Source organism: Erinaceus europaeus, chromosome 15 (genome assembly GCF_950295315.1).
Source record: "Erinaceus europaeus chromosome 15, mEriEur2.1, whole genome shotgun sequence".
Classification (NCBI taxonomy): Eukaryota; Metazoa; Chordata; class Mammalia; order Eulipotyphla; family Erinaceidae; genus Erinaceus; species Erinaceus europaeus.
This window is the reverse complement of record NC_080176.1, coordinates 22,698,365-22,723,417: the sequence shown is the minus strand read 5'-3', so window position 1 is coordinate 22,723,417 and position 25,053 is coordinate 22,698,365. Positions and strand designations below refer to the sequence as shown.

The following is a 25,053-nucleotide window of genomic DNA, read 5'->3' as shown; positions in this document are numbered from 1 at the left end:
CCGAGCCCCTGGGGGGAGCATGCCCCCCCACCCCCGCGCCAGAGTCCCGCTTTCCAGCCTGGAGGGGCCCCTCCTCCTTCCCCCCCCCAGCGCGGGCAGGGGTGTCCCCCACTAAGGCGATTGGCCGGAGCCCCTCCTCCGCCCGCCACCATCTGCGGGATCCGCCAGGCGCCCCGCCCCCCACCTGCTGCGGGCGCCCTAAGTCCCCTCAGGAGCACTCTGGGACCCGCACGATGCTGGACTTCCAGAAGACCAAGTACGCCAGGTGCGGGCGCGGGGTGCGGGGGCTCAGGGAGGTGTGTGGGGGGCTGGGGGCTCAGGGAGAATGCGAGGGGTTCAGGAGGGGCGCTGGGAGGGGCGCGGGGGGCCTAGGAGGGGTGCAGGAGGGGCGCAGGGGACTCAGGAGGGATTCGTGGTGCTGGGGGCTTAGGGAGGGATGCGGGGTACGGAGGGCTCAGGAGGGGTGCAGAGTGCTGGGGGCTCATGGAGGGTGCGGGGGGGGGCTTATGGAGGGGCGCAGGCTGTACAGGTTCAGGGAGAGGTAGCAGGGGGCTCAGTGAGGGGGCGCGGGCGGTGGGGTTGCGGAGGCTGTGTGAGGGGATCGGGAGTGCAGGCTGGGTTCACAGTGTGCGGGTTCAAGGGGCGCAGGGGGCTCACAGGGTCGGGGAGCTGACTGGGTTGCAGGGGGCCCCTAGTGTGTTTGGGGGCAGGGGCGGGGTGCGGGGGCTGCGGGGCTCAGGGGCTGGGGCGGGGCACGGGAGGGAGTGGGCAGGGGGGCGAGGGGTTGGGGTGGTGGGTGCAGGGTTCCGGCAGGGCGCACCTGGTGTCTGGGCCCTGAGGGGTGTGAAGTAGAGGTAGAGGTGCCACTGGGAGTGTGCAGGGGGTGTTGCTGAGACGACTTGGGGAGGGTCGTGGGACACCTGGGGGTAGAGTCCTAGGGGGCGACTGGAGGGGAGCACACAGTAGACCCCGGGGTTACAGGCTGTGGGGCTACTGGGTGTGAGGAGGGTGCGTGAAGAGGGTGTTGGGGGACCCTGGGGCCATCTGGGGGAGTTCCTATTGTTAACCAGAGCAGGAGTGGGTGCACTGACTCCCCTGCTGCGACATGAGCTCAGTGGGTGCTGAAGGTGTGCTTCAGGATATAGGTCCCACGCTGGGGCCGTCTCCTCAGCTCTGCCATCCCCCATCCTGCGGATAAGTGGCCCCTGAAACCCAGCCAGAAAGGAAACACAGGGGTCTTTGTAATCCTCGGGGCACCCTGAGGGTGGGGGCTCAGCTCAGCCTCCAGATCTGCCAGCCCTTCCTGGCACTTTGCACCCAGCACCCCATGTATCTCTGTCCCCCATAATCTCCCCCCCAACATCTGCTATCCCCCAACTTGCTGACCCTGAGGCACCCCCTCCCAGTGATAACACCAGCTGCAGGTGCCCCCTTAGGTGGAGCTGGCACCCACCAAGAGGGGCTGCTCCTCTGAGTGGAGTCAGTGCTCCCTCCTGAACCTCCGTTTCCTCTCCTGAAATAGCATTGCTGTGCCTGGTCCCCGTTAGAGAGGAGAGGAGAGGAAGGGGCCATTCTCCCCCCTAAGACTCATTGGGTTCTCTGTCTCTCTCTCTCTTTTCTCATTGAAATAATGTAAATCAGTCTTTGTTTTGTCACGACTGGGAAACTTTTCCAGATAGAAACTGGCACAGTGGGCCTGGGTCTGGGCAGTAGCACACCCGGTTAAGTGCACATAGTACTAAGTGTAAGGACCTGTGCAAGGATACGGGTTTGAGCCCCCAGCTCCCCACCTGCAGGGGGGCCACTTCACAAGTGGAGAAGCAGGTCTGAAGGTGTCTGTGTTTCTTTTTTTAATTTATTTTTAAATTTTTATTTATTTATTTATCTATAATTTTTAAAAGATTTTAAAAATATTTATTTATTTATTTATTTATTTATTCCTTTTTGTTGCCCTTGTTGTTTTATTGTTGTAGTTATTGTTGTTGTTGGATAGGACAGAGAGAAATGGAGAGAGGAGGGGAAGACAGAGAGCAGGAGAGAAAGATAGACACCTGCAGACCTGCTTCACCGCCCATGAAGCGACCCCCCTCAGGTAGGGAGCTGGGAACCCGGATCCTTGCGGCGGTCCTTGCACTTCGCGCCATGTGCGCTTAACCCACTGTTGCTACCACCTGTGTCTGTCTCCCCAGTGTCTGTCTTTCTATCTCTCTCTCTCTATCTATTTATCTCCCCCCCTCTCTCAGATCTCTCTGTCTTATCCAAAAAAAAAAAAAAAAAAAAAAGCCTCCAAGAGCCATTAGTGCCAACACCAAGCCCCAGCTATAACCCTGGAGAAAAAAAAAAACAAACCCACACACATTACAGTGCATAAGGACCTGAGTTCGAGCCCCCGGCTCCCCATCTGCAGGGAAAGCTTCACAAGCAGTGAAGCAGGTCTACAGGTGTCTCTCTTTCTCTCTCTTTTAAAATTTTTTATTATTTTTATTTATTTATTTATTGGATAGAGACAGAAATCAAGAGGGGAGGGGTGATTGAGAGGGAGAGAGACAGAGAGACACCTGCAACACTGCTTCACCACTTGGAAAGCTTTCCCCCTGCAGGTGGGGACCGGGGTTCAAGGGCACTGTAACATGTGCGCTTAGCCAGGTGCGCCACCACCCAGCCCTCTCTTTCTCTCTATCTCCTCCCCTCTCGATTTCTTTTTTCTTTTTTTTTTAAAAACTTACATTTTATTTCTTTTAAGAATTTTAAAAATATTTATTTCCTTTTGTTGCCCTTGTTCTTTTATTGTTGTGGTTGTTATTACTGTTGTTACTGATGTCGTCGTTGTTGGATAGGACAGAGAGAAATGGAGAGAGGAGGGGAATACAGAAAGGGGGAGAGTAAGACAGACACCTGCAGACCTGCTTCACTGCTTGTGAAGCGACTCCCCTGCAGGTGGGGAGCCAGGGGCTCAAACTGGGATCCTTGTGGCTTTTCGCCACATGCGCTTAACCCGCTGCACTATCACCCGACTCCCCCCTCTCGATTTCTATCTGTCCTATCAAATACAATATATAAAGCTAAAAAATGACCTTAAAGAAAGAGACAGAGGGAGGGAGAGAGAGGGAGCAAGCGCAGTGCTAAAGCTTCCTCCCCCAGGGCTGTGGGGCCAGGCTGGACTCTCAGTTTCTGCTCTCCCAAGTGAGCTGTGTTTTTTAAATTTTTCTTTTATATTTATTTATTTTCCCTTTTGCTGCCCTTGTTTTTCATTGTTGTTGTAGTTATTATTGTTGTTATTGTACAGGACAGGGAGACATGTAGAGAGGAGGGAAAGATAGAGGGGGAGGGAAAGATAGACACCTGCAGACCTGCTTCACCGCCTATGAAGGGACTACCTTACAGGTGGGAATCCAGGGGCTTGAACCGGGATCCTTACACTGGTCTCTGTGCTTGGTGCCACGTGTGCTTAACCTGCTGCTCTACTGCTCGACTCCTGTGAGCTGTATTTTTTAAGATCACTCGGAGGATGGGTCCGTCAGCTGCATTCACAGGCTCTGAATGCACCCAGGACCTCTTGGGGTGGTGGCTGCCACCTGTCCCCCGGGGACTTGTCTTTCAGCACTCATATGCTCCTCCTGGGCCCACCCTGAGCTCCCCCCACCCCAGTTCAGGGCCAGGAGGTCTCGCCTGGTGGAGCAAACTTCTTGCTATGGGTGGGGACCCAAGTCCAAGCCCCCAGCCTCCAGGGTACCTGACTGGGGAAGCTTCATTCAGTGGAGCAGTGGTGAGGTGTTTTACTATCTCTGTTTTCTCTCCCTCTCATCTCCTACCCTCTGTCTGGAAAGCAGACAGAAAGGAATACAGTCCTCTAGGAGCAATGAAGTCATCTGGCAGGAGCAAGAAAGAGAAAGAAAGGAAGGGAAGGAGGAAGAAAGGAAGGAAGGGGGACTGGGTGGTGGCGCACCTGGTTGAGTGCACATGTTACAATGCGAAAGGACCTGGGCTTGAGCCTCCAGTCCCCACCTGCAGGGGAAAGTTTCGCCAGTGGTGAAGCAGGTGTCTCTCTTCCTCTTTTTTTTTTTTTTTTTTTTCCCTCTAGGGTTATCACTGGGGCTTGGTGCCAGCACTACGAATCCACTGCTCCTGGAGGCTATTTTTCCCATTTTGTTGCCCTTGCTGTGGTTGTTATTGTTGTTATAGTTGTTGTTGTTGTTGGATAGGACAGAGAGAAATCGTGAGAAGAGGGGAAGACAGGAGGAGAGAAAGATAGACACCTGCAGACCTGCCTCACCGCTTATGAAGCGACTCCCCTGCAGGTGGGGAACCGGTGTCTTGAACTGAGATTCTTAAGCCGGTCCTTGCGCTTTACACCATGTGCGCTTAACCCGCTGTACTACCGCCCAACTCCCCCCTTTTTTTGCCTCCAGGATTATCACTGGGGCTCAGTGCTGGCACTATGAATCCACTGCTCCTGGCAGCCATTTTTTTCCATTTTATTGGACAGGACAGAGGGAAATCAAGAGAGGAGGAGGAGAGAGAGATGGAGAGAGACAGAGAGACACCAGCATACCAGCTTTGAAGCTTGTGGAGCTTCCCTGTTGTAGGTGGGGAGCCGGTGGCTTGAACCTGGTTCTTTGTGTGGGTCCTTGCGCTTAGTACTATGTGTGCTGATCCGGATGCCCCTGTCTCTCTCCCTATCTCCCCTTTCCTCCTGGTTTCTGGCTGTCTCTATCAAATAAATAGATACTTAAATATATATATATTAAAAAGATGGTATTAAAAATAAAAAGGAAGGAAGGAAGGAAGGAAGGAAGGAAGGAAGGGTGAGGTTGATGGTGAAAGGGCATTGGACAGCAGGTGATGACACACCTTCAGCTCTCCAGACACTGTCCCCTCACAGCAGGCAACAGCACATGGGGATGGAGTCCAGGGCCCGAGTGCAGTGACCTGGTGACTGTCACCAGAGTTGGGCTGGAAGCCGCCTCAGCCCATCTCAGAGCCAGAGGATTTGGAGGCTGTGCAGCTCTGCCCGCCCCCCCTTCAGGCCCCTCCCCAGCCTGCTCTCCCCCTACTGCCCCCCTCCAGGCCCCTCCCCAGCCTGCTCTCGCCCTACTGCCCCCCACTTCAGGCCCCTCCCCAGACTGCTCCCCCCCTACTGCCCCCCAGGGCCGGGCTGAGCTGGGTTGGCAACTGGGCTTCCATCCCACGGCCTTTCTGAGGTGGCGCTCACCCAAGATCCAACCCCCCAAACTCTTTCCCAGGGACGGAGCCAAGAGCCTGTCTAGTGTCCAGGGGCATGCTGCCCTCATGGATAGCTGCAGGATAGCAGCCTGGAGCCCAGCTGGGGCAGGGCCGGGGGGCTGGGGCAGGCGGACAGACCCCCCCCTTTGTCTGGGAGCTGGACAGGGCACCTCGGTGCTGTGTGCTGGGGACCAGACCGCCACTGCCAGGCACGGCTGGGGAGGGTGGCCAAGGTCTCAGGCCCACCTAGGGGTGGGAAGGGGAGGCTCTGAGGAAGCTTCCAGAAGGATAGGGGCTCTGCAGCTGTCTGGAATGGCTGTGGGTCCCAAGGAGGGTGTGTAACCAGTGGCAGTGGGGGGGTGGTGGAACACTCGACGTGCTAGCAGGGGCCCTGTGGTCAAACCCCAGCATTGAGTGTGCCCGAGTGATACTCTGGTTCTCTCTCTCTCCTCTTTCCCCCCTCTCAGAAATCTATGAAATAGTAATACAGTGAGGTCGGGGAAGACAGCACAGTGGTCCTGCAAAAGATTCTCCTGCCTGAGGCTCTAAGGCCCCAAGGTTCCACCCCCAGATTCACCATCAGCCAGAGCTCAGCAGGACTTTGGCCTCTGTCCATCTCCCTTGCTCTCTTTTTCATTAATACATCAGTCAAATAAAATATTAAGGGTGGGGGGGTAGATAACATGGTTATGCAAACAGACTCTCATGCCTGAGGCTCTGTCAAGTCCCTGGTTCAAACCCCCATAAACCCACCATAAATCAGAGCTGAGTAGTACTCTGGTAAAAAATAATAATAAAATAAAATATTAATAATAATAATACTATGAAGGGGGCACCTGGGTGTGAGCAGCTGGATCCTCAAGGGGACAGTCCCCTGCAGGGTCCACGGCCTCGTGTGTGGGGAGGGCCCCTGGCTCAGCTGTGGTGAGCTCTCCTGGCTCTGTCCTAGCCGGCACTCTCCCTCTCTCCCTCCCTCCCTCCCTTTCTCTCTCTCTCTCCTCTTTTAATAGCTGCCCTAAGTGGGCAGAGACAAGGGGCATTTGTGAGGCCAGAGAGAAATCAGGGCGCACGGTCACCACAGCAACCTCGATCTGGCCCAGAGCCCCTGGCAGCCTAGGTCAGTGTGTGTGTGGGTGGGGGTGCAGAGCCTGGGGAACCCAGGCTCCCAGCTGCCCCTGCATCCACCTAGCTGGCTGCTCACCAGGTGTGCAAAGTGGGGGTCTTCTGGGATGACCCTGCACGTCTGTGGGGAAGGTGGACATATGGAGTGGGGTGGGGGTCGTGCACAGTGACCACATGGCGTCAGGACAAAAGATGGTGGACAGACACACATCTGTCCTTCTGGCCTCAATGCCCAGTGGGTGCAGGTGAGGACAGGGCAGCACAGGGTCTGGGGTGAGGGGTGTTGGAATAAACGAGAAACAGTCACAGAGAAAAGTGAAGGGCAGGGGCCGGGCCGCGGCACACTGGCATACCGGCACACCTGGTGGAGCACACACATTACAGCCCACAAGGATCTGGGTTCAAGCCCCCATCCCCCTGCAGGGGAGAGGCTTCACGAGTGGTGGAGCAGGGCTGCAGGTGTCTCTCTCTCTCTCTCCCTCTCTATCACTCCCTTCCCTCTTAATTTCTGACTGTCTCTATCCAATAAATAAAAAAAATAATAAACAAAAATTTAAAAAGAGAGAGAGATGGGCAGAGAGTTAAGAGCAGCCGGCTGCTGCCTGGGTAAGAGAGTACAAGTCCTGCCAGCAAGGAGGGCACTGGGCACCCATCTTCCCATGAACACTGCGTCTGTGGGAGATGGGAAGGAGTGTCCCCAGCCCCCGGGTTAGGAGTTGGGCCTTTTCTGATATCCACAAGAAATGGAAGCTGACTGCTGCTTTTAGCTACTTCTTCATCTTTTTCTTTTTTCTTTATTCTTTTTTCTTTTTGCCTCCAGGATCATTGCTGGGTCTCGGTGCCTACACTACAAATCCACTGCTCCTGGTGGCTATTGTTTTTTTTCCATTTTATTAGAAAGAGACAGAGAGAAATTGAGAGAAGAGGGGAGATAGGATGAGAGAAAGAGAGATACCTGCAGGCCTGATCACCAAATATGAAGGTGGGGATTGAGGGCTAGAACCTGGGTCCTTGCCTTTAGTACTATGTGCGTTTAACCTGGTGCACCACCGCTGGGCTCCTAGTTCTAGCATTTGTAAATGTCTCGAGCCTGGGGGCTTTCACTGGCCTAACTCTGGACTGCTGCTAGTCTGTCAGGCTGGCAAAATCCTCCTTCTAAGAAAACATGAGTCTGTCTTTATTGATTTATTAGATAGTGACAAAGAGAAATTGAGAGGGGATGGAGAGACAGAGAGAGAGAGGGACAGAGAGACCCCTGCAGCCCTGCTACACTAACTTGTGAAGCTCCCCCTGCAGGTGGGGACCAAGGGCTTGAACCCAGGTCCTTGTGCATGGTGACGTGTGCACTCAACCAGGTACACCACTGCCTGTACCCCCCCCAGCAAAAACCTTTATAATTTTATTTATTATTTTTGTTTGTTTGTTTTGTTTTGTTTTTTTACAAGAGCCCTGCTCAGCTGTAGTTTATGGTGGTACAGGTGATTGAATTTGGGACTTTGAAGCCTCAGGCATGAGAGTCTGTTTGCATAACCATTATGCTATCTACCCCCACCCTCTTTATAATTTTATGTCAAAGCAGTGCAGACACCTTTGGGCACTGGGTGTGCATTGTAGTCCCCGGACCGTCCGCCTCTGCTCAGCTCAGGGTCTGGGGCCTCCCAGCAAGGCTCTGTCTTGGGTCAGTCAGAGCCAAAAGAAAGGGACAGGGTGGCCGCTCCCAGGGGGGGAACCACACCCTGCAGGCCACAGGCCTCAGGCAGCTCTGGCTTCTCTCGACCCCATTCAGAGACTGGGACAAAGGTGCAATGTCATGACCGCCTCCCCTGGCCCTGCTCCAGTGCCCTGCTGGGTCCTCTTAGCGGCTGATGAATGAATGAATGAATGAATGGTCCACACACCAATGTTTAGGAGAACCTTTGTGATGAAGGCCATGTCAGGATTCAAAGATACTAGTTGGGGGTCGGGCAGTAGTAGTGCACCTGGTTGACTGCACATGTTATAGTGCGCAAGGACCTGGGTTTGAACCCCTGCTTCCCACCTGCCCACCTGCAGGGGGAAGGCTTCACAAGTGGTGAAGCAGGGCTGCAGGTGTCTGTCTGTCTGCCTCTTTCCTTCTCTATCACCCCCTTTTCTCTTGATTTCTGGCTGTTTCTATCCAGTAAATAAAGATAATACATTTTTCTGAGGGGCTGGGTGGTGGTGCACCTGGTTGAGTGCACATATTACAATGTACAAGAAACCAGGTTCAAATCCCCCAGTCCCCACCTGCAGGGGGAAGCTTCGCGAGTGGTGAAGCAGGGCTGCAGGTGTCTCTCTGTCTCTCTCCCTCTCTGTCACCCTCTTCCCTCTCAATTTCTGGCTGTCTCTACCCAGTAAATAAATAAAGATAATAAAAAAAGTTTTAAAAGTTTTTAAAGTTTTTAAGGGGCTAGGCGGTGGCACACCTGGTTGAGTGCACATGTTACAATGTGCAAGAACTTGGGTTCAAACCCCCAGTCCCTACCTGCAGGGGGGGAAAGCTTCACAAGTGGTGAAGCAGGACTGTAGGTGTCTCTCTGTTTCTCTCTCTCTATCTTCCCCTTCCCTCTCGATTTCTAGCTTTCTTTACCCAATAAAGATAATAATAAGAAAAAATTTAAAAAATTTGAAAAGAGAATAGTTGTAGAGCCAAAGCAAAAAAGAAAGACGAAGCAAGCAAGCAAGCAGGAGGAGGGAAGGGGGGGACGGTGGGCAGTGGTGGGAAGGTCTTTGCACCTCCTGGGAGTTTGGCCACCCCAGTACCCCCCTTTCCCCCACCTCTGCTGAGCTTCCTGGAATTGTGACTCTGGCTTTAGGTTCATGAACCACCGAGTTCCTCCAAACAAGCGGTACCAGCCCACGGAGTATGAGCATGCTGCCAATTGTGCCACGCACGCAGTGAGTGTGACCCTGGGGGCACTGAGCACTGGGCGGGGGCCACATTTGGGGGGTGGTGGCAGTGTGGAGAACGGCCTTTCAGGTCTAGGGAAGATTCTGTATGGGCCTTTCTGAACTGCTGTCCCCAGTGGCCTCGTCTCTCCCCTCCCTTTTTAATTTCATTAGTGATTCAATATTGATTTACAAAATTACATGTCAACAGAGGTACGATTCCACACCGTCCCCACCACCAGAGTTCTGAATCTCCAGTCCATCCATTGCAAGCCACTACGGTTTTCCTAAGGTTGCAGACATGGGTTAACTGTCATCTCTAGTGGTCCGGGAGGTGGCGCAGTTGATAAAGCATTGGATTCTCAACCATGAGGTCCCGAGTTCAATCCCTGGCAGCACATGTACCAAAGAGATGTCTGGTTCTCTCTCTCTTTCTCTCCAGTTTCTCATTAATAAATAAATACTTAAAAATTTAAAAAACCTGTCATCACTACAATTATCAATATAGATCTGTACGAAATTATTCCCTTTATCTTCCAGGTCCAATCCTCTCTTCCCCTCCAAGCCCCTCATGGCCCTGTTACCACATCCAAATGCCCTCCCTTTTTCCTCCTCTCTCTCCGGGTCCTGACAGAGCTGGAGTTCAGAGCTCTCTTCTCCTCTTCCTTCTTCTTCTTTTTTAAATAGATTTTTAAAAAAATTTATATTTATTTATTTTCCATTTTGTTGCTCTTGTTGTTTAACATTGTTGTGGTTATTAATGTTGTTGTTGTTGGATAGGACAGAGAGAAATGGAGAGAGGAGGGGAAGACAGAGAGGGGGAGAGAAAGACAGACACCTGCAGACCTGCTTCACCGCTTGTGAAGCGACTCCCCTGCAGGTGGGGAGCCAGGGGCTTGAACCGGGATCCTTATGCCGGTCCTGGTGCTTTGTGCCACGTGCGCTTAACCCGCTGCACTACCGCCCGGCTCCCTCTCCTCTTCCTTCTATCACTTCTCCCCCATGGGAATATGAACCAAATTTTTTTAAAATTTTATTATTTTTTAAAATTATTTATTTATTACTGGGTAAAGACAGAAATTTAGACAGAAGGGGATAGAGATAGATAGGTAGGTAGATAGATAGGGACACCTGCAGCCCTGCTTCACCACTCATGATGCTTTCCCCCTGCAGGTGGGGACCAGGGGCTTGAACCTGCATTCTTGCTCACTGTAATATGAGCGCTTAACCAGGTGAGCCCCCACCTGGCCCCAGACCAAAATTCTGTCCAGGGTGCAGAAGGTGTGAGTTCTCGTTTCTTTCTTTCTTTCTTTGTACTTTTAATTTTAATTTTATTTTTTTTTATTTCTTTATTGGGGAATTAATGTTTTACATTCAATAATAAACATAATAGTTTGTACATGCATAACATTTCCCAGTTTTCCATATATTTTTTGTACTTTTTAAATTCTCTTTATTTTTTTACCAGAGCACTGCTCAGCTCTGGCTTATGGTGGTGTAGGGGACTGAACCTGGGACTTTGGAGCCTCAGGCATGAGACTTTCTTTGCATAACCACTATGCTGTCTCTCCTGCCCTGGGAGGTCTGGCTTCTGTAATTGCTTCTCCGCTGGATATAGGTGTGGGCAGGTGGATCCACACGCCCAGCCCAGTGGCCTATCCCATCATTTTTTGTCCTGGGGAGAGAAAGTGGCTTCTTGCAGGAAGCCTCTGGGGGGCTGACCTCCCTTTGATTCTAACCACCTTCAGTGGCTCCCTAGTTCTGCTCTGACCTGTGCAACCCAGCCGGTGTCACCTTTCCCTGCAGGCTGCCCCCACCCCTGGGAAGGAGGCTGCCCCTGGGGGCTGTGAGTGGGAGACCCAAACCCATCAATGTCTGTTCGCTTCTGCTGACCCTCTGACCAGCTTCTCAAGCGCCCTGCTATTCTAGTGGCCGCCGGCAGGGTGCGCACCCCCCTGTGACTGGCTTGCCTCTGCTAGGTCTCCCAGGCAGGACAGTGCACTGGTGGTGGCCTCAGAGTGATGGTGGTCACCCAGCACGCTGCCCAGCTTGTGGGGGGCAGGAAGAGGTCAGCCCGATATCCTCCACCCCAGGTCACTAAGGAGCACCAAAAAGTCACTACTTATTCTCTCTTCTGCTGGCATAAGGTCACTCATAACATTGAAAGCTCAGAACTGTTGCTCATTTATGTTTCTTTAATTATTAGAAAATATTTTCTTTGGGCAAGGGTAGATAGCATAATGGTGATGCAAAGAGACTCTCATGCCTGAGGCTCCAAAGTCCCAGGTTCAATCCCCCGCACCACCATAAGCCAGAGCTGAGCACGGCTCTGGTGTTTCTCTCTGTGTCTTTCTTTCTCTGCATCTCTCTCAAAAATAAAATAAATAATAATAAAAAGAAAACTATTTTATTTTATTATTGGATAGGGGCAGAGAGAAATTGAGAGGGGTCGGAAGGAGAGAGACCTGCAACATTAGTTCAATACTTGTGAAGCTTCCCCCCTACATGTGAGGGCCAGGGCTTGAACCCAGGTCCTCGCACGTTGTACTGGGCCAGGGGCACCAACACCTGCTCCCCCCACCCCCCGCTTATTTAATTTTAAATACATAAGGACTTTTCAAGTTTTCTAATTGCCTACAAATTCACCGCTGCTGGAGCCTGATTTTTGTTTGTTTGTTTAGGGGCCAGGTGTATAGTATGAAGTGCAAGCATCCAGGTTCAAGCCCCCAGCTCCCATCTGGGGCCGGGACACACTTCACAAGCGGTGAAGCATGTCTGCAGATGTCTCTCTGTTTCTGTCTCTATCTCTGTCTCCCTCTCCTCTCAATTTCTCTCTGTCCTGTCCAATAAAATGGAAAAAAATGGCTGCCAGAAGCAATGGATTTACAGTGCTGGCACCGAGCCCCAACAACAACCCTGGAGGCAAAACTAAATTAAAAAAAATTTTTTTTTCCTCCAGGGTTATTGCTGGGGCTCAATGCCTGCACTACGAATTCACTGCTCCTGGAGGCTATTTTTTCCCCCTTGTTGTTTTATCATTGCTGTGGTTATTATTATCATTGCTATTGATGTTGTCATTGTTGGATAGGATGAGAGAGAGAAATGGACAGAAGAAGGGAAGACAGAAAGGGGGAGAGAAAGATAGACACCTGCAGACCTGCTTCACCTTCACCACTTGTGAAGTGACCCACCCTGCAGGTGAGGAGCAGGGTTCGAACCAGGATCCTTGCGCCAGTCTTCACGCCCTGTGCGTTTAAACCACTGCTCTACCGCCGACCCCCCCAAAAAAATAAATCAATCTTCAAGAACATTTCGTGCTGCCCCGGGGCTAAGCCAAGGGCCCAGGATAGCATGGAGCAGCCTCTGTAGCCCAATCAAACATCTTAATTTAATTATTTTAGTTTATTCTTTTTTTAATTGCCACCAGAGTTGTTTCTGGGGCTTGGTAGTGGCATTACAAATCCACTGCTCCTGGTGGCCATTGTTTCCATTTTATTGGATGGGACAGAGCAAAATTGAGAGAGGAAGGGGAGATAGAAAGGGAGAGAGACAGAGAGCCACCTGCAGACTTGCTTTACCGCTTGTGAAGCTTTCCCCCGTAGGTGGGGAGCCAGAGGCTCGAACCTGGATCCTGTGCACTTGGTGTGCTTAACCAGGTGAGTCACCTCCTAGCCACCTTTTTTTTTTTATTTCGTTCTTTCTCTTCTTCTTCTTCTTTTTTTTTCTCTTTTGCCTCCAGGATTATCACTGGGGCTCAGTGCCTGCACTATGAGTCCACTGCTCCTGGAGGCTATTTTTTTTCCATTTTTGTTGCCCTTGTTATTATTATTATTATTGCTGTTGTTGTTGCTGGATAGGACAGAGAGAAATGGAGAGAGGAGGGCAAGACAGAGGGGGGAGAGAAAGATAGACACCTGCAGACCTGCTTCACCGCTTGTGAAGCTACTCCACTGCAGGTGGGGAGCCGGGACTTGAACCGGGATTATTGTGCGGATCCTTGCACTTATTACCACCTGCGCTTAACCCACTGTGCTACCACCCAGCCCCCCTCCCATTTTCTATTTTTTAATTGGATATGACAGAGAGAAATTGAGAGAGGAGGAAAAGATAGAGAGGCAGAGAGAAAGAGAGACACCTGCAGACCTGCTTCACTACTCACGAAGCTTTCCCCTTGCAGGTGAGAACCAGGGGCTTGACCTCTCTTTTGTTTTTTAAACTTCTTTTATTTTTAATATTTTTAAAAATATTTATTTACTTATTCCCTTTTGTTGCCCTTGTTTTATTGTTGTAGTTATTATTGTTGTTATTGATGTTGTTGTTGGATAGGACAGAGAGAAATGGAGAGAGGAGGGGAAGAAAGGGAGGGGGAGAGAAAGACAGACACCTGTAGACCTGCTTCACCGCCTGTGAAGTGACTCCCCTGCAGGTGGAGAGCCGGGGGCTCAAACCAGGATCCCTATGCCGGTCCTTGTGCCTTGCACCACATGCCCTTAACCCGCTGCGCTACTGCCTGACTTCCGGACTTGACCTCTCTTAACCAGGTGCGCCACCACCCGGCCCCCCTCCAGTTCAGTTTATCCATTTACATATTTTTAAATTTTTACTTCTTTTAAACATATTTTAAAATTATTATTATTTATTTATTAGAGACAGCCAGAAATTGAGAGGGAAGGGGGTGGTAGAGAGAGAAAGAGAGACAGAGAGACACTCGCAAAGCTTTCCTCCTGCAGGTGGGGACCGAGGGCTTGAACCTGGGTCCTTGTGCACTGTGATGTGTTCTCTTAACCTGGCCTAGTTTTGTTGTTTTTTTTAATTTTTAATTTTATTTCTTTATTGAGGAATTAATGTTTTACATTCAACAATAAATACAATAGTTTGTACATGCATAACATTCCCCAGATTCCCATTTAACAATACAACTCCCACTATGTCATTTATCATCCTTCATGGACCTGTATTCTCCCCACCCACCCACCCCAGAGTCTTTTACTTGGGTGCAATACGCCAATTCCAGTTCAGGTTCTACTTGTGTTTTCTTTTCTGATCTTGTTTTTCAACTTCTGCCTGAGAGTGAGATCATCCCATATTCATCCTTCTGTTTCTGACTTATTTCACTCAACATGATTTTTTCAAGGTCCATCCAAGATCGGCTGAAAACGGTGAAGTCACCATTTTTTACAGCTGAGTAGTATTCCATTGTGTATATATACCACAACTTGCTCAGCCACTCATCTGTAGTTGGACACCTGGGTTGCTTCCAGGTTTTGGCTATTACAAATTGTGCTGCCAAGAACATATGTGTACACAGATCTTTTTGGATGGATGTGTTGGGTTCCTTAGGACCTGGCCTAGTTTTACATATATTTTTAAGTATTTATTTATTTTACCTTTTGTTGCCCTTGTTTTTTATTGTTGTTGTAGTTATTATTGTTATTGTTGATGTCATCTTGTTGGATAGGACAGAGAAATGGAGAGAGGAGGGGAAGACAGAGGGGGAGAGAAAGACACCTGCAGACCTGCTTCACCGCTTGTGAAGTGACTCCCTTTGCTATTGGGGAGCCGGGGGCTTGAACCAGGATCCTTACACCGGTCCTTGCTCTTTGTGCCACGTACAATTAACCCACTGCGCTACAACCTGACTCCCTGTTTTACATCTTTTTTTATTTATAAAAAGGAAACACTGACAAAACCATAGCATGAGAGGGGTACAACTCCACACAATTCCCACCACCAGAACTCTGATAGCTTTCCTGTTCTTTAACCCTCTGGAAGTATGGACTCAGGGTCATTGTGGGATGCAGAAGGTGGAAGGTCTGGCTTCTGTACTTGCTTCCCTGCTGAACATGGGCATTTTACGTCTTTTTATTAAGGTTTTCCCACCAGATTGGTCTCTAGTGCTCCTGCCTGTGAGATTCCCCGCTGCCCTGGGTCTGTCTTCTCTCTTTTCTTTGTTTGTTTAAAAGATGGAGGGTGCAGGACAGAGAGGGGAGAGAGAGAGAGAGAGACCCCAAGAGAGGGAGATGCACCGTCTCTCGGTTCCCCACAAAGAGGCCGGGCCTTGCACCCAGGGCCTCACAGCTGGCAGACACCATGTCCCCTGCTTGCTGAGCTGCTGCAGCAAGGCCAGAAATGCAGTACTCGGTGTGTGGGGCTTGGCCCCCTGCGCAAGGCCCTTATTCTGCCCTGAGGTGTGTTCCCTCCGCCATTCTGTCCCTCTCTTTGGAAGGTCTGAGATATGCCCGTGAGGGGGTCTGTGGACAGGGAGTGTGGCAGGAGGCTCAGGGCTGCTGCTGTGACCACCCCCACGATGCCCTGTGTCCTCACACCTGACTGCTGTGTCCCCGTGTCCTTCCCTGTCCCCATGACCCTGTGTCCCCCCATTGCTCTGTCTCCTGTTTCCCTGTGTCCTGTTTCTCCCTGTGTCCCCCCAACTTCCGTGTCCCCTCTCTCCCCATGTCCCTTCTGTCCCCGTGTCCCCCTGTATCCCCCTTGTCCCCCTGTGTCCCTGTATCTCCCCATGCCCCCCATGTCCCCTGACTTCCCCATGTCCCTCGAACCCCCCCATGTCTCTGTGTCCCCCCATGTCCCCCCAGCTCCTGATCATTCCTAGCATTGTGGGCAGCTCCAAGCTCTACTTCCTGTCGGACGATGCCCAGGAGACCCTGTCGGCCTGGGTGTACGGCCTGGGCCTCTGCGGGCTCTTCGTGGTGTCCACTGCGTTCCACACCGTCTCCTGGAAGAAGAGCCACCTCAGGTGTTGCCCTGGGCGGGAGGTGCTCCCCGAATTGTAGGGCCCTGGGAGAGCAGCTGGGCCTGCAGGTAGAGCCCCTGTGTGCCTGTGTCCCTCCCACCGCCTCCTTTTCCTGTTAACTGCTCCTGTCTTGTCTGCACACTTTCCAGGGCGGGAGGCGGGGAGAGGGAGATGGGTCCACGGTGGAATCCCTGAGGGTGATGAGGAACCGGGTGACAGTCACTTACAGATGGAGAGATGGAGGTGGTGGCTTCATGGGGGAAATAGCCCTGGGGGGAGCACATGTGACTCTCTCTCCGCCCCAGGACGGTGGTGCACTGCCTGCACATGTCCGACCGCATGGTCATCTACTTCTTCATAGCGGCCTCCTACGCGCCCTGGTGAGTGCTTGCTCCGGCCTGTGCATCTGCATCCCCTCTGCTCCAGATCCTTCTGGGCCAGGGAGAGACCCAGTGGGCAGAGCGCACACTTTTCACGTGATGCCCGAGGCTCTGGGCTCGTGTCCTGGTGCCTGGGGGAGTCTAGTGGTTTGTGGAGCAGTGTGTGGGGTCTTATGAAGAGAGAAGGTGAGGGTTGGGGCTGCGGGCGCACCCGGTAGGGTGCTCACATTACTGTGCACATGGACCTGGGTTCAAGCCCCCACTCCCCACCTGCAGGGCTGCAGAGATGCCTCTTTCTTTCCCTGTGTATCTGCCCCATCCACTCCCAATTCCTCTCTGTCTCTATCCAAAATAAATGTATAAATAAAAATTTTGAAAGAGAAAGAGGAAGCCGTGTCCTTCAGAAGCAGAGGGACTGACTGTGCAGGTGCAGAGGCCCAGCAAGACCATGGTGAGAAGAATGAAAGGAGGAAAGAAAGAAAAGGAAGGAAGAAAGGAAGGAAGGAAGGAAGGAAGAAAGAAAGGAAAAAGAGAGAAAGAAAGAGAAAAGGAAAGGAAAGGAAGGAAGGAAGGAATGGAGGAAGGGAAGAAGAAAAGAGGCCAGGAGTCGGGCTGTAGCGCAGCGGGTTAAGTGCAGGTGGCGCAAAGCACAAGGACCGGCAAAAGGATCCTGGTTTGAGACCCCCCGGCTCCCCACCTGCAGGGGAGTCGCTTCACAGGCGGTGAAGCAGGTCTGCAGGTGTCTATCTTTCTCTCCTCCTCTCTGTCTTCCCCTCCTCTCCATTTCTCTCTGTCCTATCCAACAACAATGACATCAGTAACTATAGCAATAATTACTACAATAACAAGGGCAACAAAAGGGGAAAAAATGGCCTCCAGGAGCAGTGGATTCGTAGTGCAGGCACTGAGCCCTAGCAATAACCCTGGAAGCAAAAAAAAAAAAAAAAAAAGGAGAAGAAGAGGCCAGGCTGCCTGAGTGCACATGTTATCACGCACAAGGACCTAAGTCGAGACCCCGACTCCCCACCTATAGGAGGGAAGCTTCACCAGTGCTGAAACAGGGCTGCAGGGCCTCTCTTCTCTCCCTCTCTTTGCTCACTCTTTCTCTAATAACTTATATTTTGACTTTGATAGTAGGACAGAGAGAAACTGAGAGGGAAGAAGGAGATAGAGAGCGAGACAGACACCTGCAGCCTCCCCCCCCGCAGGTGGGGACCGAGGGCTTGAACCCGGGTCCTTGTGCACTGTAGTGTGTGTGCTAAGCCAGGTGCACTATCACCTGGCCCTTTTTCTTCTCTCTCTATCAATCCCCAATTTCTCTCTGTCCCATCAAATAGAAAGGAAAAATAAATAGCTACTAGGTGCAGTGCATTCATAGTGCTGGCACCGAGCTCCAGCGATAACCGTGGTGGCAAAAAAAAAAAAGAGAGAGAGAGAAAGAGAAAGAGAGGGAGGGAGGAAGAAGGAAGGGAGGAGAGAGAGAAAAAAGAAAAGAAAGAAAAAAACAAGAAGAGGGAGTCAGGCAGTGGGTTAAGGACACATGGTGCAAAGTGCAAGGACCAGCATAAGGACACCGGTTCAAGCCCCCGGTTCCCCACCTGCACGGGGTCACTTTGCAAGCAGTGAAGCTGGTCTGCAGGTGTCTGTCTTTCTCTCCTCCTCTCTGTCTTCCCCTCCTCTCTCCATTTCACTCTGTCCTATCCAACAACAATGACAACAATAACAACTACACCAATAAAGCAACAAGGGCAACAAAAGGGAATAAATAAATAAATATTTAAAAAAATCTAAAAAAAAGAAAAAAGAAAGAAGAAACAAACCAAGGAGGATGGGAAGGGAGGGCCCTCAGTGCTGTCATGCCCGTGCTGGGCCATGAGTCCACCCCGCCCTGCCCCACCCCACCCCATGCACACTGAGAAAAGCAGGCCCAGGTATGCCAGGACCCCCAACCCCCTCAGGGCCCCCCCACTGTGCGATCAACCAGAAGAGAGGACATGAAACCAAGAGGGTGCACCTTGACCCTGGCTCCACTTCCTCCTCCTTCCTCCTTCCTCCTTCCCGCAGACCCCTGATGCTTCCAGATGTCTCCTCTGGGGCCCATGCCTAAATACAGACTCTCTCAGAGCTTACCCCGCTGTTCTGGGACCATCACTGCGGGCACCTGGTCTAGTGTGTTCTGCCTCCCTGATCCTCCTTCAGTCTCCCCTCATCTTCCAGGGAGGGCCCCCTGCCCCGGAGCCTAGGGGCACAGCACTAGGGTCAGGCCTCCCCTACCCCCCTGCCCTCTTGTCTCCAGGTTGAACCTGCGGGAGCTGGGCCCCTGGGCCTCACACATGCGCTGGCTGGTGTGGACCATGGCCTCAGCGGGCACCGTCTATGTCTTCTTCTTCCACGAGCGGTGAGTGGGGCTGGGCTTGGTGGGGCGTTACTGTTCCTGAGGAGAGGATACCCCAGGACTGAGGCCCAGTGGGCTGTCAGCAGAGAGACACTGAGGGGGGTCACAGACCACCCTCCTCTCCAAGCCACTGAGTACCCAACGTTCTCCACACCTCTGGGTCTATACCCTGTGTCCACCCTTCTGTCCACACCCTGGGTCCACAACTCATAGCCACACCCAGAATCCACAGGCCCTGTGTCCAGACAACCGTGTCCTCACCCCACATGTCCAGACTTCCCATGTCCACCCCCGAGTCCACACCCCCCACACCCACACCCCGTGTCCACACCTCTTGTGTACATACACACTGTGTCCACACCCCCGTGTCCACACCCCCCCATGTCCTGAGGAAATGAGCAGAGTGAGGAGGGCAGAAGGGCAGAACTGGGTGGGGGAAGCACCCGCACACGTCACCCTGAGTGAGGTCCTGGGGGGAGCCCGACCTCATGCCGAGGTAGCCTGGTGGTCCTGGGGCAGCCCCCGGGTGTCTGTGGTGTCTGTCCTCCCTGGAATAAAAAGTGAAAAAGAAGAAAACACCCCAGGGGGCTGCTCAGTGGTGCTGTCACACACACTCGGGGCCCTGGGGTTCATTCCCAGGCGGCTCCCAAACAGTCTCGGCCCCAGGGGCCGACAGGCAGTGCCTTTGGTTAAGCACTATGCGTAAGGATCTGGGTTCAAGCCCCCGGATCCCCATCAGCAGGGCAGAGGCTTGACAGGTGGTGAAGCAGGGCTGCAGGTGTCTCTGTCTGTCTCCCTCTCTGTCTTCCCTTCCCTCTCAATTTTTCTCTGTCCCATCAAAAAAAAAAAAGGAAAAACTGGCAACCAGGATTAGTGGATTTGTAGTGCTGGCACCGAGTCCCAGCAACAAGCCTAGAGGCAAAAAAAAAAAAAAAAAAAAAATCTCGGCTTGTTAGAAAGGAACAAGAGTTGTGGGAGTGAACGGGAGAGACTCAGAGACTCCTCTAGGCTCCTAGGAGGCGAGCGGGTGTGTCCTTGGGGTGCTGGCGGTGCTGGCTCGAATGGTCTTGTTTGCCTGGGCACAGCTCAGAGCAGGACGGAGACCTCTCAGGGTCACCCCCATTCTGCCACCCCCTGCTGGGGGGAGCAGCTGGCTGAGGTGGGGGTCCAGAGCGCTGGGCTCAGTCTGGGGGACCCCCTCACGGTGGCTGGTCTCTCCGCAGGTACAAGCTGGTGGAGCTGCTGTGCTACCTCGTCATGGGTCTGTTCCCGGCCCTGGTCATCCTGTCCATGGTGAGTCCGCCTGCCCTCCCGCCCACAGGGATCCCAGTGGCCAACTCGAGGGCCAGCCCGAAAATAGCTCATCTGGAGGGTGTGCTGCCCTGCTGGCCCCCGTGGAAGGGGGCTTGTGTCCTCTGTCCCCTTTTCTTGGCATCTGCCTCCACCTGAAGTAAAGCTAGCCCGGATCTGTGAGGCCCGGGAGGTCATCAAAAAGGCAGGACTTGGGTGGAGGGAAATAGCTTAATGGTTATGGAGAGGGACTCTCCTGCCTGAGGCTCCAAGGTCCATGGGGGTAAAAAAAAAAAAAAAGCAGGACCAGCACTCAGGACTCGTGCTGGCAGAGGACGGGACCTGTGAGTGTGAGGGCACTGCTGGGGCAGAGGATGCCCCCTCTTCAGAGAGGGAGACATGGGGGCTGGGTAGGGCACACTGTGTGCAGGGACGTGGGTTCAAGCCCTAGCTCCCCACCTCAAGCTTCACAAGAGGTGGAGCAGGCCTGTAGGCCTCTCCCTCCCCTTCCCCCACCCCTCTCCCTCTTGCACTCTCTTTCTCTGCCAACCTCTATCAGAAAGGCAGGGAATGTGGGATGGTGGAGTCGGCCAGGCCCAGAGGCCTGGTGGGCGAGCTCAGCTGTTTGTCCTGTTCAGGACTCAGCTTCTGACCTAACCCGCGCTGTGCCCGAGGAGGCTTCGGTACTGTGCTGTCTCCCTGTCTCCCTCTACTTGATTTGTTCATTTTAATATTTTATTTATTGGCTAGAGACAGAGAAAAAAATCAAGAGAGAAGGGAGAGATAGACAGGGAGAAAGAGAGGGGGCCAGGCACGGATCCTTGCGTAAGGACCTGCACAAGGATCCAGGTTCAAGCCCCAGACCTCCCTGTGGTGGGGAGGGGTGGTCGCCTCACAAGTGGTGAAGCATGTCTGCTGGTGTCTCTCTTTCTCTCCCCCTCTCAATATTTCTCCCTCTCCTCTCTCAATTTCTCTCTGTCTTATCCAATAGGATAGAAAAAATATATAAATAAAGGTCAACAGGAGCCAGCAGTAGTCCTGGAGCCAAAAAAAAAAAAAACAAAAACAGGAGGGCAGGCGGTGGCACATCTGGTTAAGCACTCATATCACAGTGCGCAAGGACCCAGGTTCAAACCCCTGGTGCACACCTGCAGGGGAAGCTTTGTGAATGGTGAAATAAGGCCGCAGGGGTCTCTCTCTGTCTCTCTCCCTAGCTCCTCCTTCTCTCTCAGTGTCTGGCGGTCTCTACCCAATAAATAAATGAATAAAGATAACGCAAAAAAATTAAAAAGATAGGATTAATTCTTTAAACAAAAAAGAGGGGAGTTGGGCGGTAGCAAAGTAGGTTAAGCACATGTGGTGCGAAACTCAAGGACCGGTGTAAGGATCCTGGTTCGAGCCCCTGGCCCCCCACGTGCAGGGGAGTCACTTCACAGGCGGTGAAGCAGGTCTGCAGGTGTCTGTCTCTCTCTCCCCTGTCTTCACCTCTCTCCATTTCTCTCTGTCCTATCCAACAACGATGACATCAGTAACAACAACAATAAAAAAAACAAGGGCAACAAAAGGGAAAATAAATATATAAAAATTTTAAAAAAGGAGAGACACTTGCAGCCCTGCTTCAACACTCGTAAAGTGTCCCCCCTGCAGTGGGGACCTGTGTGTGATAACGTGTGTTTTGAAGGTGAGCCACGGTCTCCAATTGAAAAAAAAAGGCTCAGAGTGGTAACCTCTGAGAACGATAAATCTGTGCCTACCTCTTGGAGGGGCTGGGAGATGGCTCACCATGACTGGCACCGGGAGAGCTCTAAGGATGATGGCCTGGTGGTGTGGTGTGTGTATATCCTTCCTCTCTCTCTCTCTCTCTCTCCCTCCCTCCCTCCCTCCCCGCCTCTGGGGTTATTGCTGGGGCTATGTGCCAGCCCTGAAAATCCACCGCTGCCTGTGGCCTTTTTTTTTTTTTCATTTTAATTTCATTTGACAGGACAGAGAGGAATTGAGAGTGGAGGGGAGACAGAGAGACACCTGCAAACCTGCTTCACCTCTCATGAAGTGTTCCCCCTATAGCTGGTTATCAGAGGTTCGAATCTGCGTCCTTATACATGGTGATATATTTGTTTAACCTGGTGCACCACCGCCCGCCCCCCTTTCTCTCTCTGTTTCTCTTCTCTTTCCCCCCTACTCTCTAAATAAAACATGAAAAAAAAAAAGACTGCAGAAGGCAGCTCAGCCCTGTCTCCCCAAGTTCATCCCCCAGAGCTGTGTGGAAAAGACCTGTGTTAATTAATGAATCAAGAGAGGGCCGTGCGGTGGTGCACCTGGTCGAGCACTCACATCACAGTGCGCAAGGACCCAGGTTCAGGCCCCTGGTCCCCAACTGCAGGGGGAAAGCTTCACGAGTGGTGAAGCAGAGCTGCAGGTGTCTCTCTGTCTGTCTCCCTCTTTATCGCTCCCTCTCAATAAAGATAATTTTAAAAAAATTTATAAAGAAGATGAATTGGAGAAGATGAATTTAGGTTTGTGGCTGTCACTGGGGTGTCACTGCTCCAGGCCAACTTCAGAGAAAGAAAGAGAAGAAAGGGGGTAAGGAGAGAGGGAGAGGGAGGAGAGGGGAAAGAGAGACGGGGAGTAAGGAGAGAGGGAGGGGGAGGAGAGGGAGAGGGGAGAGGAGGAGAGAGAGGGGGAGAGAGAGGGGACAGCACATAAGCTTACTCCGGTGTTGCAGGGCAGGCTGGGACCCTGGCCCTGTACGTGGGGAAGCAGATGCACCTACCAGCTGAGCTGTCCTGCTGGCCCAAAACTGGGGGGCTTGAGTCGCCTGGATGAGACCCCCATGGGAGTCTGGGCTGGCTGTGTGGGGGGACTGGCCACGCCCCTGACCCTGCCTTGTCTGCCCGCAGCCGGACAGGGAGGGCGTGAGGGAGCTGGTGGCGGGCGGCCTCCTCTACTGCCTGGGCACCGTGTTCTTCAAGAGCGACGGCCGGGTGCCCTTTGCCCATGCCATCTGGCACCTCTTCGTGGCCTTCGGGGCGGCCACGCACTACTATGCTGTCTGGAGGTACCTGTACCTGCCCCCCACCTGCCAGGATCCCGTGTCCAAGTGACCTGCCCTGGGAGATGCCCACAGCTCCACGAGAGGCCATGCCGACCCCCAGCACTGGGCACTGCCCAGGGGACCCTGGGCCCTGGTGTCCCCACCATGCTCCCCAAGGCCCAGGCCTGTCACTCTGGCTGGCTGTACCCTCTGTGCCTTTCCCACCGGGCTGAAGAGAGGACCACCAGGAGGGACAGTACCCTGGGGGTGGGTCACTGCTGTAGAGGGGAAACTGAGGCCTCGCTTCCTCCTGCCCCACCTCCCTGGGCTCTTGGGAGGGAGGGAAGCAGGGACCTGGGGCCAGGATATCAGATACCTTTCAGGAGGGTGCTAGGGCTGGGGACCTGACACCAAGCGCAGCGGGGTCCCTCCCTCCTGTGTCAGTGAGCCGTTCATTTGGTACCTGTGGGCACAATGTCTGGGAGACCCCTGCAGTCACTGGGTGATACCCGTGGGGGCATGTCCTCACTGCTGCGCCCGGGGCCAGCCGACCGGGAGGGATACTGGGGCTTGAGCTGGGGCGGCTGCACCCTTGGGTGACAGCCCTGTCTCACGGCAGACGGGCCTGGATTTGAGTGGGAGCACATGGGATGCCTTACGCTCACTTCTAGAACATTCCAGGGTGTTTCAGAGCTCTGTCCCCTGTACACAGTGGTACTAAATCCCCCAACTCATTCCTCAGAGAGATGGTGGCCTCTGAGCTGGGGGTGCTCTGGGATGGGGGAGTCTGTTGCCTGGGAGTATGTGTATACAATTATGTGCACATGCATGTAATGTGTGTATGCACACTGAACAAATGCATATATGTTCGTGAGTGTGAGAATGCGTGTGTGTGCACATCTGTGTCCACACCAGCCTCCCATACCATGGGAGGGAGACCTTGGTCCTGTGAGCTTGGCAAGGTCTGCGGGAGCTGGACCGTCTGGCCCCACAGAAGCCGGGATCCAGGAGAAAGAAGACAAGTGGAAGCCTCGTCCACGGTCACAGACTCTGTCAGTCAACAGAACACAGCTCCCTGGGATTTCCGTGGCCCAGGACATCCATGTCCACTTGCCCAGCCGCCACCCCTGCAGGCCCCGGCCTGGCCTTGGAGGAGGAGAGTTGTTTTTTTTTTTTCAAGATTTCTTCCCTTTTCTTCCTTCCTTCCTTCCTTCCTTCCTTCCTTCCTTCCTTCCTTCCTTCCTCCCTTTCTTTTCTTTCTTTCTTTTCCTCCAGTTATTGCTGGGCTCGGAGCCGGCACTATAAACCCACTGCTCCTAGAGGCCATCCCCCCCCCCATTTTATTGGACAGGACAGAGAGAAACTGAGAGAGGAGGGAGAGGTAGAGAGAATAACATAGATACTTGAAGACTTGCTTCACTGCTTGTGAAGCATCCTCCCCTGCAGGTGGGGAGCTGGGGGCTTGAACCTGGATCCTTGTGCTTAGTAATGTGTGCACTTAACCCGGTGCACCACCAGCTGGTCAAGATTTCTTTATTATCGTGACTTTTTTTTTTATTGCCACCAGGGTTGTCTCTGAGGCTCAGTGCCTACACAATGAATCCACCACTTCCAGCGGCCACTTTCTTTTCCTTTATTTGACAAGACAGAGAGAAATTGAGAGGGAGGAGGAGAAGAGAGACACAGAGACCTGAAGACCTGTTTCCCTGCTTGTGAAGTTTTCCCCTGTGTAGCTGGGGATCAGGGACTTAAACCCGGGTCCTCTCGTAATGATGTGTGCACTCAGTCAGCTGCCACCACCTGGCTGATATCCTTATTTTTTAGATGTATTTGGTGGTCCACAAGGTGGCGCAGTGGCTAAAGTATTGGATTTTTAAGCCTGCGTTTGATCCCTGACACTGTGTGATGCTCTGATTCTCTCTTTCATAAGTAAATAAATAGTTCTTGTATTTAC

General features: G+C 52.6%; 1 protein-coding gene across 2 annotated transcripts; it reads left to right on the top strand.

Moving 5' to 3' along the window:
- Positions 1-233: 233 nt before the first annotated feature.
- On the top strand, positions 234-25,053 carry MMD2 (monocyte to macrophage differentiation associated 2). 2 transcript variants are annotated; one of them, XM_060173294.1, is made up of 8 exons: positions 238-265; positions 9,180-9,261; positions 12,855-12,908; positions 15,846-16,006; positions 16,309-16,383; positions 18,680-18,781; positions 20,002-20,071; positions 22,966-25,053. In XM_060173294.1, the coding sequence occupies exons 2-8, from the start codon at positions 9,184-9,186 to the stop codon at positions 23,167-23,169; spliced, it is 744 nt and encodes a 247-aa protein (XP_060029277.1). In that variant the 5' UTR covers positions 238-265; positions 9,180-9,183; the 3' UTR covers positions 23,170-25,053. The 2 variants fall into 2 exon arrangements, with proteins under 2 accessions (XP_007525121.1, XP_060029277.1); XM_007525059.3 differs by lacking the exon at positions 12,855-12,908 and having other exon boundaries at positions 234-265.